General features: G+C 46.8%; 1 protein-coding gene and 2 pseudogenes across 1 annotated transcript; 1 reads left to right on the top strand and 2 right to left on the bottom strand.

The window, feature by feature from the left end:
* Positions 1-6,737: 6,737 nt before the first annotated feature.
* Positions 6,738-7,127, bottom strand: LOC109376498 (histone H2A type 3-like). Its single transcript, XM_019632424.1, has one exon. The coding sequence runs from the start codon at positions 7,125-7,127 to the stop codon at positions 6,738-6,740; it is 390 nt and encodes a 129-aa protein (XP_019487969.1).
* A 189-nt stretch (positions 7,128-7,316) lies between these two features.
* LOC109376496 (histone H2B type 1-B-like) lies at positions 7,317-7,878 on the top strand (annotated as a pseudogene).
* A 3,230-nt stretch (positions 7,879-11,108) lies between these two features.
* The window catches only part of LOC109376495 (histone H2B type 1-A-like), a 49,579-nt pseudogene continuing 49,077 nt past the window's right edge, over positions 11,109-11,610 (bottom strand).

Below are 11,610 nucleotides of genomic sequence, written 5' to 3'. Positions count from 1 at the left end.
GTGTATTGCCAATATTTTTTTAGTGATACATTTATGTAGTGCTTATTTCAGCATTCCTGTAAAAAAGACAGGAATTTTCTTTTCCTCTTTGCTTTTCCACCTGGGAAGATCAGCATTCACTTGGACAGAAATGCCCCAGGGGAATACAGAGTCCCACCTATTTCTCTCAGATACTAAAGGCTGATTTGAATAATGTTGAATTCCCCCAAAATTCTATTCTAATCCGATACGTGGATGATTTATTTTTATGCTATATACAATAACTTTCATGGTAAACATAAATTTAAGTTTCCTGTTTGCTTGAATAAGATCAGCCCAACAAGCTGAATTAATGGATCTAACAGGAGCTTGTAAATGAGCCAAAGATCAAATAGCCAATATTTACACTGACAGTCGCTATACCTTTGGTGTAGCTCACAACTTGTAGAAGCAGTGAGGGTTCTTAACTTCCTCAGGGCAGCCCATAAAAATGGAAAATAGGTTACAGAATTTAAATTAGACGTCATCCAGCAACCAAAACAATTGGCAATTATCAAAATTCCAGGACATTATAAGGCTGTCATAAAAAGAAAAATAATTATAATTTAGCTGATACTGCAGCTAGACCAACAGTAATATACAGCCAAATTATCCAGAATTAAGAATATTTCTTCTCCCTATTAAATCAATAAAAGACTTTTACTAATGTTCTAATGGGCAGCTGCAGAAGAAAAGAAAATATGGCAACAAAAGAGGGAACTTTGACCCAAACAGATCTAACATAATTGGGGTCTTGAAAAGATAGTTTCATAGAGAAAAGACTATTATTAGAAACCTACCTAGAGCATAAGGTGTATAGCAGATGTTCTTTCTGTCCAAAATATAACCCTGGAAAATCACTCCATAGGTCCCAAGGATATTTCCCATTTCCTTTAGGTATGGTAATTGGGTTTTATCCAAATGCCACCATCTCAAGGATATGTATTAATCATGATTATTAGTCATGTATGTATTAGTCATGTATGTATTAGTCATGTATGTATTAGTCATGACAAATATGTATTAGTCATGATTTGTATTTTGTCTCCCTGGGCTGAGACATTCTCTTGCAGGAAAGCAACATCCTTAATGGTAGGGGAGTTATTGAAAATAATAAATAATCCTCAGAGAATTCCCTGTGAATTACATAGTAACTGAGGGACTTATTTCACTGGGTCAATAATAATCTATTTGTAATATTTGGTTTATTTAACAGCATTTTCATTGTGCTTATCACCCCAGTCTTCTGGATTGGTAGTGTGTACAAATGGTAAATTAAAACTGAACTAGGTAAAACTTTAGAAGCTTTTATTTTAATCTCCCTTGGCCAAAACCTCTCCTTATAGTGCTTCTCTACCTGAGATATTCCTTTTGGTAAATACAGGCTGTCTCCTCATTAGTCATTGTTCACATTATGTAAAGGGACTTATGAACCAACGTTAGTAAAAGGAGATATTCTACATTATCATCAAGGACTTATCAATTATCTTAAAGAAATTAATATATTAGTAACTGATTCACTTCAATGTGCTCCGGGGAGACGAAGACTTCACAACCAGAAAATTTTGTTCATTGGCGCACGCCCTCCGTGCTCTTTGACCACGTGGCCTTTGGAGCTCAGTTTCCTGCCTTCTCAGTCTCCATTGGCTAGAGGGAAAGGATCCCTGTTCCCCGCCCCGCCCCCCGCCCGTGTGATTAAATTTCACCAATATTCACTTAGCACTCACTGTGTGCCTGGATAGCTCTGAGCACCTGTGAGGGTGGGGGGCATGGAAGAAAAGTGCCTTCCTGGAGCTTGCATCTAGTGGGGGAGGCGATGGCTTGTAAAGGTGAAGGAATAGAGGTTTACACGCTGAGCAGATAAGAGAGCCTGGGACGTCTTGCCGGGGACGGTGGGGACTGAGATTCGAGCGGACACTCCGAGGCCCTCGGGGTGGGGTGGGGAGCCTGCTGTTTGTCTGCTCTGGGGATGGTGGAACGCCTTGGTTTGGAGTACAGAGGCCCGCAGAGAGTAAAAGAAGCCGCCCGTGGAAGAGGGAAGGGAAGGGCACTCATGCGGTGCACAGAAATATTGTTGGGGCTTTAACCTGAATGCTTCAGGGTCCTGAATGCTTAGTGCCTGTTGTGTACTTAGAGAGCTTGAATGTTTAGCGCCTCAGGTGTACTTAGTGATCCTGAATATTTGGTGAGCATGAATATTTAGTGCCCAGATGTTCAGTTACTTGCGCTGTTTTGGTCCTTCCATCCTTCTATCTTTCAGACCCACAGTTTTTACTTCTCTTTTTATTAACACCTGCTAGGAAAGTCATCCATTCCTTCCCAGCTACATACACACCTCTTTTTCTTGTCTTCTCTAGCAGAATTGAATATTCTAAAACAATAGAATAAGTGCCCATTCCAGGAGGTGGCAGTCAGGCAGAGGCTTGGAGAGTGATGGCAGAGAGGGTGTGGGACCTGTTTAAGAATACCAACAAAAACCGAATGTGCTTTTCACTGTGGCGTTTTGAGAGGTCCTTGATTGTTAGAGATTCTATTCTTTTTTCAGATTGGTGTTTGTAAATATTTTCTTCCACTCTGGCTTATTTGCTCATTCTCCTCCTGAGGCAAAAGTTTTAATTTTGATGAGGCCCAAGTATCGGTTTCCTTCTATGGATCAAGTTTTTCCTAAGCTCAGAGGGAAAGCACTTCGTCTTTCACATTCATTAATTGTGTGGTTAGCGGGAAGGTTTTGTAGATGCTCTTTATCAGGATGAGGGAGTTCTCTATTCCTAGTTTGCTGCGAGTTGTTTGTTTGTTTGTTTTAATTATGAATGGCAGCTGGATTTTGTCAAATACTTTTTCTGCATCAAGTGAGATGATACTTTTTTTTTGTTTTTTTTCCCCCTTCCTGTTGATTTAGCTGATTCCATTGATTGATTTTCTGTAGATTTTCTTCTCAAGCAGGAGAACTGAGTTTTTGAGCATCACACTTATGTTGTGATGTAGGTAGTGGGAGATTAATAGTCCAGGTAAGAGATGATGGTGTGTGAGTTTCCTGGCTGCTGGAACAAGTTCCCACAAACTGGAGGGTCTGCAACCAGGAGTGTGCTCTTCAGGTCTGGAGCCAGGAGATCAGGGTGTGGACAGGGCCATGCTCCCTCACAGCCTCCAGGGGAGGGTCCTTCCTGCTTTTTCCAGGTCCTGGTGCCCCAGGCATCCCTGGGCTTGTAGCTACGTCACTCCAATCTCTGTCTCCTTTCACATGGCTTCTTCCGTGTCTCTGAGTCTTCTTTTCTGTCTCTTATAAGGACACCTGTCATTGGATTCAGGGGCCACCCCAATCCAGGATGATTTCATCTCACCATCAGTCCTTAACTGAATTATACCTGCAAAGCCCTTTTCCCAAACAAGGCCAAAATCACAGGTTCCAGACATTAGGGGGTGGACATATTTTTTGGGGGGTGCACCCTTCTGCCTATGGTAGGTGGAATCCATTACTAGGTTGGTAGAGGTTGACATCGAGAGAAGGACCTGCATCCAACAATCCCTGACTGGCTGTTGGTCTTCTTGTGGGCAAGGATGGAGAAGGATGGGTTAAAGGCAACTTTTATTTGTCTTTTTTTTTTTTTAAGATTTTTATTGGGGAAGTGGGGGATGGGAACAGTGCTGGGGAATTGGGGGAAGGGGAACAGACAAGTTGCTATCATTTTGTTCTTCAGTCTAGTTGTGGAGAACGTTGCTTCACTGGCCCAAGTTGGCCACCATCATTGTGCTCTTCCCGGGTGAGGCACATCAGTCGCCGGCTTATGGACAGCCTCTCACTGCGACGGCTGGCCGCTCACACTGGCTGCTGGCTACATATGGTAGCCCATGGCAACCCACTGCCACAGGGGCTGCAGCCTACGCCGTCGCCGGCTTTATTTGTCTATTTACTTGAGTTGCAGGTGGATGGCAAGGCCAGTTACTCAATCAGGGAAGACGGGAGGTGGTGACGAGAGCTGTGCCTCTGATACTGCCACCCCACCAGTGGATGCATCCAAGCAGGAACCAGAGCCTGGCTAGCCGGGAAAACGGCTGTATGGATGGTGTTTGGGCCTCACTGCATCCCTGGCTCAGACAGGCGTGCAGAAAGAGGATGCCTCCACTTGAGCCACATGACCTGTGGGGACAGCAGTGTGGCCCTTGGGCTCCTGGCACATAGAGGAGGCTGTTTGTCCACAGGCCGGGTACAGTAAGCCCTGCAACTTGGCATGACCTCCAGCATAGGTCATGAGTGACAGCTTGTAGGCTAGGCCTCAGGGGTCCTAGGCACTCTTTGTGTTCTAGGAATTGTGTGAGGAAGCCCAACTTAGCCATGGAGAGAAACTGAGAAGAACCGGGGCACCCAGACATGGGAGGGAGGCCACCGAACCAGCACCTTCCCAGGGACCTCCACTGACCTATGACTGATCCACTGCTGCCCTGCCAGTGACACCCAACTGACCCACCACTGACACCTCAGCTAACATACTGCTGACCTCCAGCTGACCCCCACTGACCCTCCCACTGGTCCCAAATGCCTAGGAGCCAACCTTAAGTATGCTCACTGACCACCAGCTTTCCTGGGAACTTCACTCCAACTGCTGACCCACCAGCCAGACACTGAGCTGATGTGTCTCTCACAGGACAGAACTGTAAGAACATGACCCAAGAAGGTCTGCATGGGGCTGTGGATGAAGTGATGGGTGTGGCCTGGGGGCCCAAGGGCAGTGCTGGCAGGAGGGCTGCTGGTGAAGGAGGAGAAACAGAAGCTGCAGGACCTGGTGTTCCAGAGATCTGCAGAGGAGGCAGTGGGACTGAAGGACCCGGAGGGAGGGAGGGGGGGAAGTGGGCAGAGGGGAGTGCAGTTTTAGAGCTTTTGCTAGGTGGATATCAGAGAAAAGCAAAGCCTTCATGGGGCTTGGTGAGCAGTAAACAGGTAGGCTTTGATGATCAGGGTTGGGGTCATGCAGCAGGGTGACTGATGCTTCAAGGAGGAGAGACTAGATATGGGGCAGAGCTGGAGACAGACCCTTGCTCCGGAGAAGGGTGGGATAGGCTGTGGGATGCGGCCAGGTTGAGCTGAGACTTCTGGAAACAGGACACTTTACCTGTAGTGGGTGTGAAAGTTTCTGAGGCTGGCTGGACTGCATTCTTTTTCTGGCACCTTCTACCTCTTTCTCACCTTTCAATAAAGTGATCACCCCATAGGGATGTGGGGAGTGACTGAGATAACCCAGTGAATGGAGCCTGTGATGTGCCCCAGTGGGCCTGGAAAAGGCTGCCCAGAGGGACTCCACGCCCTTCTTTCCAAGTGGTCTCCAATGGGTGCTGGGCAGGCAGGCAGGCTAGCCTGTCCTCCACCCTCCACTCACTGGATAGTGATAGAGACACCTAGTCTCCTCCTCTTTTTGGTGCATAACCTCTATTAGGTTCAGATTTCTTTTTAAATCAAGGTGAAATTCACACAACATAAAAGTAACCATCTACAGTGTGTTGCCTTACAGCCGATTCTTAGACCACCCCCTCTGCATTAGCCTCTGACCCATTAGTCGAGAGAGTGTCTCAGAAAACTGAGGCTGGATGGAATGATATCTGTAAAGCTCTCTGGGGTGAGGGGTGTGTCTCCGGTTTGACTGGGACCTGATGGAATTATATCAGCTGTCTCCCCTGGGAGGACATGTAATTATGTCCTGGGGCAATGTGGTGGAGTACAACGGGGAAAAGGTCAATGGAAAAGGCCTTAAGGCACACAAGATTACACGATTAGTGACTCACAACATAGCAGTTTACTTCCTTAAAAATTATCAATAAAAACCATGCGTCGACCCGATTTGGTGGCTCAGTCTAACTCTCTGAAGGCTGAGTCCCTTGGTCTCGCACTTGGTCTCTGTCTCTTTATTCAATCTGCGTTGCCCCTCTCGTGTCCCATTTGCTCTTGCCACGCAGGACGTGACACAGTGAACAATTCAGTGGCATTCACAGTGCTGTGCAACCATTACCTCTAGTTCTGAAACATTTCATCACTTCCCTCCACCTCCAGCTCCTGACATCCACTAATCTAATCCTGTCTGTGGATTTACTTATTCTGAACAATTTAAGTTCCCTTTAAACCCTATTTGAACAATTTAAATTTCTTTAATCGTTTACGATTTAGTTTCCTTAAAAAGTTTATACCTCCTTTAAAAATTTATTTCTAAATACTGAAAACGCCTGTAGCAAAACAAACCTTTACCAAGACTATTCTGATGGCCTTTATGATATTCTCTAAAAACTACCACCTCAGCTCCCTCAAGCTCTCATACATTTTAACTGGGAATCAGTTGACTTAAATGAATCTACCAGATTATCCCAGGAGTAAGAAAGAACAATGTATTTCGTGTCTATGACCGACTGACACTTTGTGGAGCCAATAGTAGTAATACGGGTACCTACAGAATGAACGAGATTGAAACCTCAGGGTTTGGGGACGAGATTCCAGAGCAGAGGCCAACCTCGTCTGGCTAGCACTCCCTGCAGCCTAAAGCACGGGGCCCACCGTGGCGTAGGCACTCCCTGACCATGCTGGGGCACGACTCCTCTGGCGCCCCCGTCAGCACCTGCTTGGAACAAGTGAGCGCACGGTACGGCTCTTTTCTCGAAATTGTGGGTGGCTCTGAAAAGAGCCTTTGGTATCAGGAAGACCCGGGGCGCACAGCCGTTCTCAGCCCGCCTCTGCGGCCTCACTTGCCCTTGACCTTGTGGTGCCTCTCGGTCTTCTTTGGCAACAGCACCGCCTGGATGTTAGGAAGAATACCTCCCTGAGCGATGGTCACGCGGCCTAACAGCTTGTTGAACTCTTCATTGTTGCGAATAGCCAGCTGCAAGTGGCGCGAGATGATGCGAGTCTTTTTTATATCGCGGGCTGCGTTACCCACCAACTCCAGGATCTCGGCGGTCAGGTACTCCACAGCCGCCAAATACACTGGTGTGCCAGCACCCACGCACTCGGAATAATTGCTCTTGCGGCACAAGCGGTGAACGCGACCCACGGGGAACTGAAGCCCAGCGCGCAAAGAGCGGGACTTGCCCTTGGCATGAGCTTTCCCACCCTGCTTGCCTCGGCCAGACATCTCTGTACTCTGGTATAAGTAGAGGAAGGGAATAACGAAGTAAACCCGAAAGGGCCAAACACCTAATTCCAGCGATCTCTTATAACTGCTCTGGAGGTAGGTGAGATGGCGTCCTCTGAATGGATGGCGATGGTAGCTAATCAGAAAAGAAAGTCGTCATCCCTTAATTTGCATGTGCTTTTCCGAGTGATGACGTTGTGTGGCGTTTGATCCTATGAAAAACTAGGCGCTCCTATCCTTATTTGAATACAGGATGTATAAGTTAAGTGGCTTCTCATCCTGAGACGTTCTGTTTGAACAGGCCCTCTGTCGTGCCTGCTTCTTCCAAATCTGTGCCAGCACCTAAGAAGGGCTCCAAAAAGGTTGTCACCAAGGTGCAGAAAAAGGACAGCAAGAAACGGAAGCGCAGCCGCAAGGAGAGGTATTCCATCTACTTATATAAGATGCTGAAACAGGTGCACCTGGACACAGGCATATCTCATCGAAGGCCATGGGCATCATGAACTCGCGCATTGCGAGGAGGCTTCCCACGTGGCGCATTACAACAAGCGGTATACCATCACCTCCCGGTGAGGTGCAGACGGCTTTGTGCTTGCTGCTGCCTGGGGAGCTGGCCAAGCATGCAGTGTCCGAGGGCACCAAGGCTGTCACCAAGTGCACGGGCTCCAAACGAGGCGCCCCGACGCCCATGAACACAAAGGCTCTTTTCAGAGCCACCCACGTGGTCAAGAAAGGGTTTCGGACACGGTGAAAGGTCACAGCAAATCCTTTCTATCTTGGTTCCAGTGGTTCTCTGGTTACTGGGAGGGGTCTAGCTTCAGGCGTGCGAGCCCACGAGTGCAGAAAGGGAGAATAACTGATTGCAGAGGCCAGGGATGCAAACTGGAGAGGTGGTGGAAGGCCCCCAAGTCGAATCCTGACCGCCGCCCAGGCCTATTCATCGCCAGGCAAAGTAGGAACTTCGAGCCGGAATGTAACTGGTGGCTGAAGAGTGCATTTCTGACGCATACCCAAGGGGACTCAATTCTAGGCCCGGCCTGTGTGATGGGCACCAGTCACCTCCCCCAGAAGTACCTCGTGCCAATCCCTGTGTCCCTGGTGGGTGGATCCGGAGATGCTCTAGAAGATGCCCTTGGTGAGAACCCCTGTGATTGTGTAGCTCTGGCGGTGGCATCTGGCGCTGCACCCCTGCATGGACCAGGCATCTTTATAAACATTTCCGGGAGGACGTTTCCGTGGCTGGATCTTGCAATTGCAGGATGTTTGAAACCGAAAGGGTGTAATAACCCGACCCCTGGTGCAGGTAGCTTTAACTCCTAAGAGTGGGGGCGGAGAGAAGCGGATAGGTTTTAGAGTAAAGAATTCCCTTTTGTTGAGCAAATTAGCTCCTTCCCCTTCAGCCACATTTTCTGTGAAACATCAGTGATGCTGAATTCCCCCTTTGAACGCTCTGCAAAAGGAGCGGTTGGCTGGCGGGGCTGGAGAGAAAGAGTCACCGAGCGTCCTCTGCTCTACAGCTGTTGGAAGCCCCCTGCCCTTCAATTCGAATCCTTTTCCCTCATGGGTCCACTCCAAAAGAATTTTTTAAACCATAGGCATCTAGGGCCGGCTGAGTGGCGCAGTTGGTTGGGAGTTGGCTTGGGGCGCCCGGCTGCGGTGCCCCGGTTCAGTCCCGCATGGGGGCCGGTGGCGCTACTTCCTCTGCAGCTAGCATGGTGGACGGCGGCCCAACCTGGAGCTGGGCTGCCTTGGGTAGACATAGACGGCCTGGGCTGCAATGGGTGGGGCTGGCCGGCAGCTGGCGTGGGCTTTCGTGGGCTGCCGTGAGCCTCCGTGGGCGGCAGTTCAGTGGCGGTTGGACGACTGCCTCTCTGGGGAAGAGCGCAGTGATGTTGCCAACATGGGCCAGTGAAGCGCCATCCTCCACTGCTGGACTGAGGAAGGGGAGGATGGCGGCCTGTCTGTTCCCCTTCCCCAATTCCCCAATAATAAAATCTTTGGAAAAAAAACACAAAAAAATTTAGGCATCTAAAATATTTCTATGATTAATTGAAATACTTGCAAGGGTAGAAAACCCACCTTACAACTTTTTAAACACATCAGCCTTTGAAAAGTATCTATTGGAATATCAATTTGGTGCCATGATTTATAAAATAACACAATCAAATTACCCATTGACTGAGATAATGTAGTTTTTTTCTCCCTGAATTCATTTGCGCTCCACTTCTATGTCAGAATTTCATCCTAATGTAAAATGTATTTTTTGTTTGCCAGGGTTTTATCTACTACCTTTCCTTACAAAAAAGTTATGTAAAGTGAAATTTAAAAGTGCTTGTAGTTGACCAAATCTCAGTGTTTAAAAACTCATCTGGACAATACACAATTGTTTAAAGCAAGTTTTGGTAGATAATAATGAAACAATTTTAGTGAAATCTGCCTCTTAATGAGATGGATGGTGGTCCCTCCCTCCCTGTCTCAATTAGTTCATACACCCCTGGGCACATACCTTGTTATGATTATAATAATAGTGGTAGACAGCAGCATTTCTTTTTCTTTGTCTTATTTTATAGATATATGCTCTAAAATAGTATTTACAAAAATATAGAAGAATGGAAAATTTGCCAGCGTTTTACTCAATTCTTTGCTTTCCTAGTTATAATCCAAAAATTAAAGTCATAGATCACCAAGGGTCAACACCTTTAATTCTTCAAGATATCCGATTCCTATTCGAAATTAACAGAATCCAGTCATCCACCACAAAATCGGCTGCAGACTGGGTCCAAGCCCTCAGGTGCCTCCAAACTCAAATAAATTGGAAGTCAGTATAATTACATGAAATTGGTCTGAGATCCACATGATTCTCTACCCTAATGAACTTAAAACCTAGGTTTTAATAAAATAGTTGTGGCTAACAGAGTGTCTTAGATTGTCCTAACAGGCAATAATACCTAATACTACTTAGTACCAAAAATAAGATCAGTAAACAAAATGAACATGTTATTAATTCCCAAATAGAATTCTATAAAAATACATTTTGCTGTGGATAATGTAAAATATCAATTTCTCAGTCCTTTTGGTTCTTCTGACACATGTAATCAATTAGCTTGAAGTTAAAAAAAGCTGTCTATACTTGCCAAACAGTGCAGTAGAGGCTGCACAGGCAGCCCACAGCACAGAAGGGGCCCGATTTGGCCCTCTCTGACGGTAATCTTAGGCAGGTGACAGAGTCCCTGCCACTGAAATTTTATAATCAAGTAAATTGAGAGAAATTGTATACAAAACACATGTCTATAATGTTACAGCAGAGAAAGACTGAAGTGTTAAGTTGAAGGTTAAAGAAGGGGTTTACCAAATATTCGTGGATTCATAGAGGCTAAATGAATTAGGACCCAACACAACAGCAGCATTTTCTGGGTCTTAAATAACTGCGATAAATGTTTACTGAAGATCTAGAAGGCACTGAGGGATTTCACAAATGTAATCTGAAATGCATTTCACCCCTCCCCCATCTGAGCTGGAAGTTTTTCAAGTCAAATTTGCTAATCATTATGTAGTAAACCAAAGATTTTGGAGAAAGGAAAAGTTCCTTTAAGAAACTATAAATGCAAGATAAATTTACTGTATGAGGTTATATGTTAATGTGTGACGGACACCAGAGATGATGTGAGCCTCAGGGAGGAGTCAGACGGCCATTTGTTCACCGGAGGAAGCCAGGAATTCAAACCGCAAGAGGCTTTTCGCCCTTGGAGACTGGGTTCCTGGGGGTGGTTGGGGACCAGATGTTTTTCATGGTCTGGGAATCACTAATACTGTGGGATATTTGATTTGGTTTACTTCAGGATTTGTACCCTTTTGGCGCACTACAGCTCCCTCCACAACCCTGACCAAACAGCACATCACAAGACTAGGTGGGACCAGCTCCTTTTTGAGCATGGAGGTGGTTCTGAAAAGAGCCTTTGTGTTGGAGAGTGTCGCAGTACCTCATTTGGAGCTGACGTACTTGGTGACAAGCCTTGCTGCCCTCCGTCACTGTGTGCTTGGCCAGCTCCCCAAAAAGCAGCAGGCGCATGCATGGCCGTCTGCACCTCCCAGGACGTGAGGGTAGCGCGCTTGTTGTAATGCACCAGGTGGGAGGCTTCAGTGGCAATGCGCTCAAACATGCTCTTGACCAGTGAGTTCATGATGCCCATGGCCTTCGATGAGATGCCTGTGACCTGGTGCACCTGCTTTAGCACCTTGTACACTTAAATGGAATAGCGCTCCTTGCCATTGCGCTTGCATTTCTTTTTCTTGTTTTTTTTTAAGATTTTTTTTTTAATTGGGGAATTGGGGAATGGGAACAGCGCTGGGGAATTGGGGGAAGGGGAACAGACAAGTTGCTGTCCTTCTGTTCTTCAGTCTAGTTGTGGAGGATGTTGCTTCACTGGCCCAAGTTGGCACCATCATTGCGCTCCTCCCAGGCGAGGCAGATCAGTCGCCGGCT

This window comes from Hipposideros armiger, unplaced genomic scaffold (assembly GCF_001890085.2).
Source record: "Hipposideros armiger isolate ML-2016 unplaced genomic scaffold, ASM189008v1 scaffold_1139, whole genome shotgun sequence".
NCBI lineage: Eukaryota > Metazoa > Chordata > Mammalia > Chiroptera > Hipposideridae > Hipposideros > Hipposideros armiger.
Note: the sequence above shows the minus strand (reverse complement) of the source record. Positions and strands in the feature narration are given on the sequence as shown.

Bases quoted from the DNA above. Each gene is read 5' to 3' on its own strand.
- LOC109376498 (XM_019632424.1), bottom strand. From the start codon at position 7,127: ATGTCTGGCCGAGGCAAGCAGGGTGGGAAAGCTCATGCCAAGGGCAAG.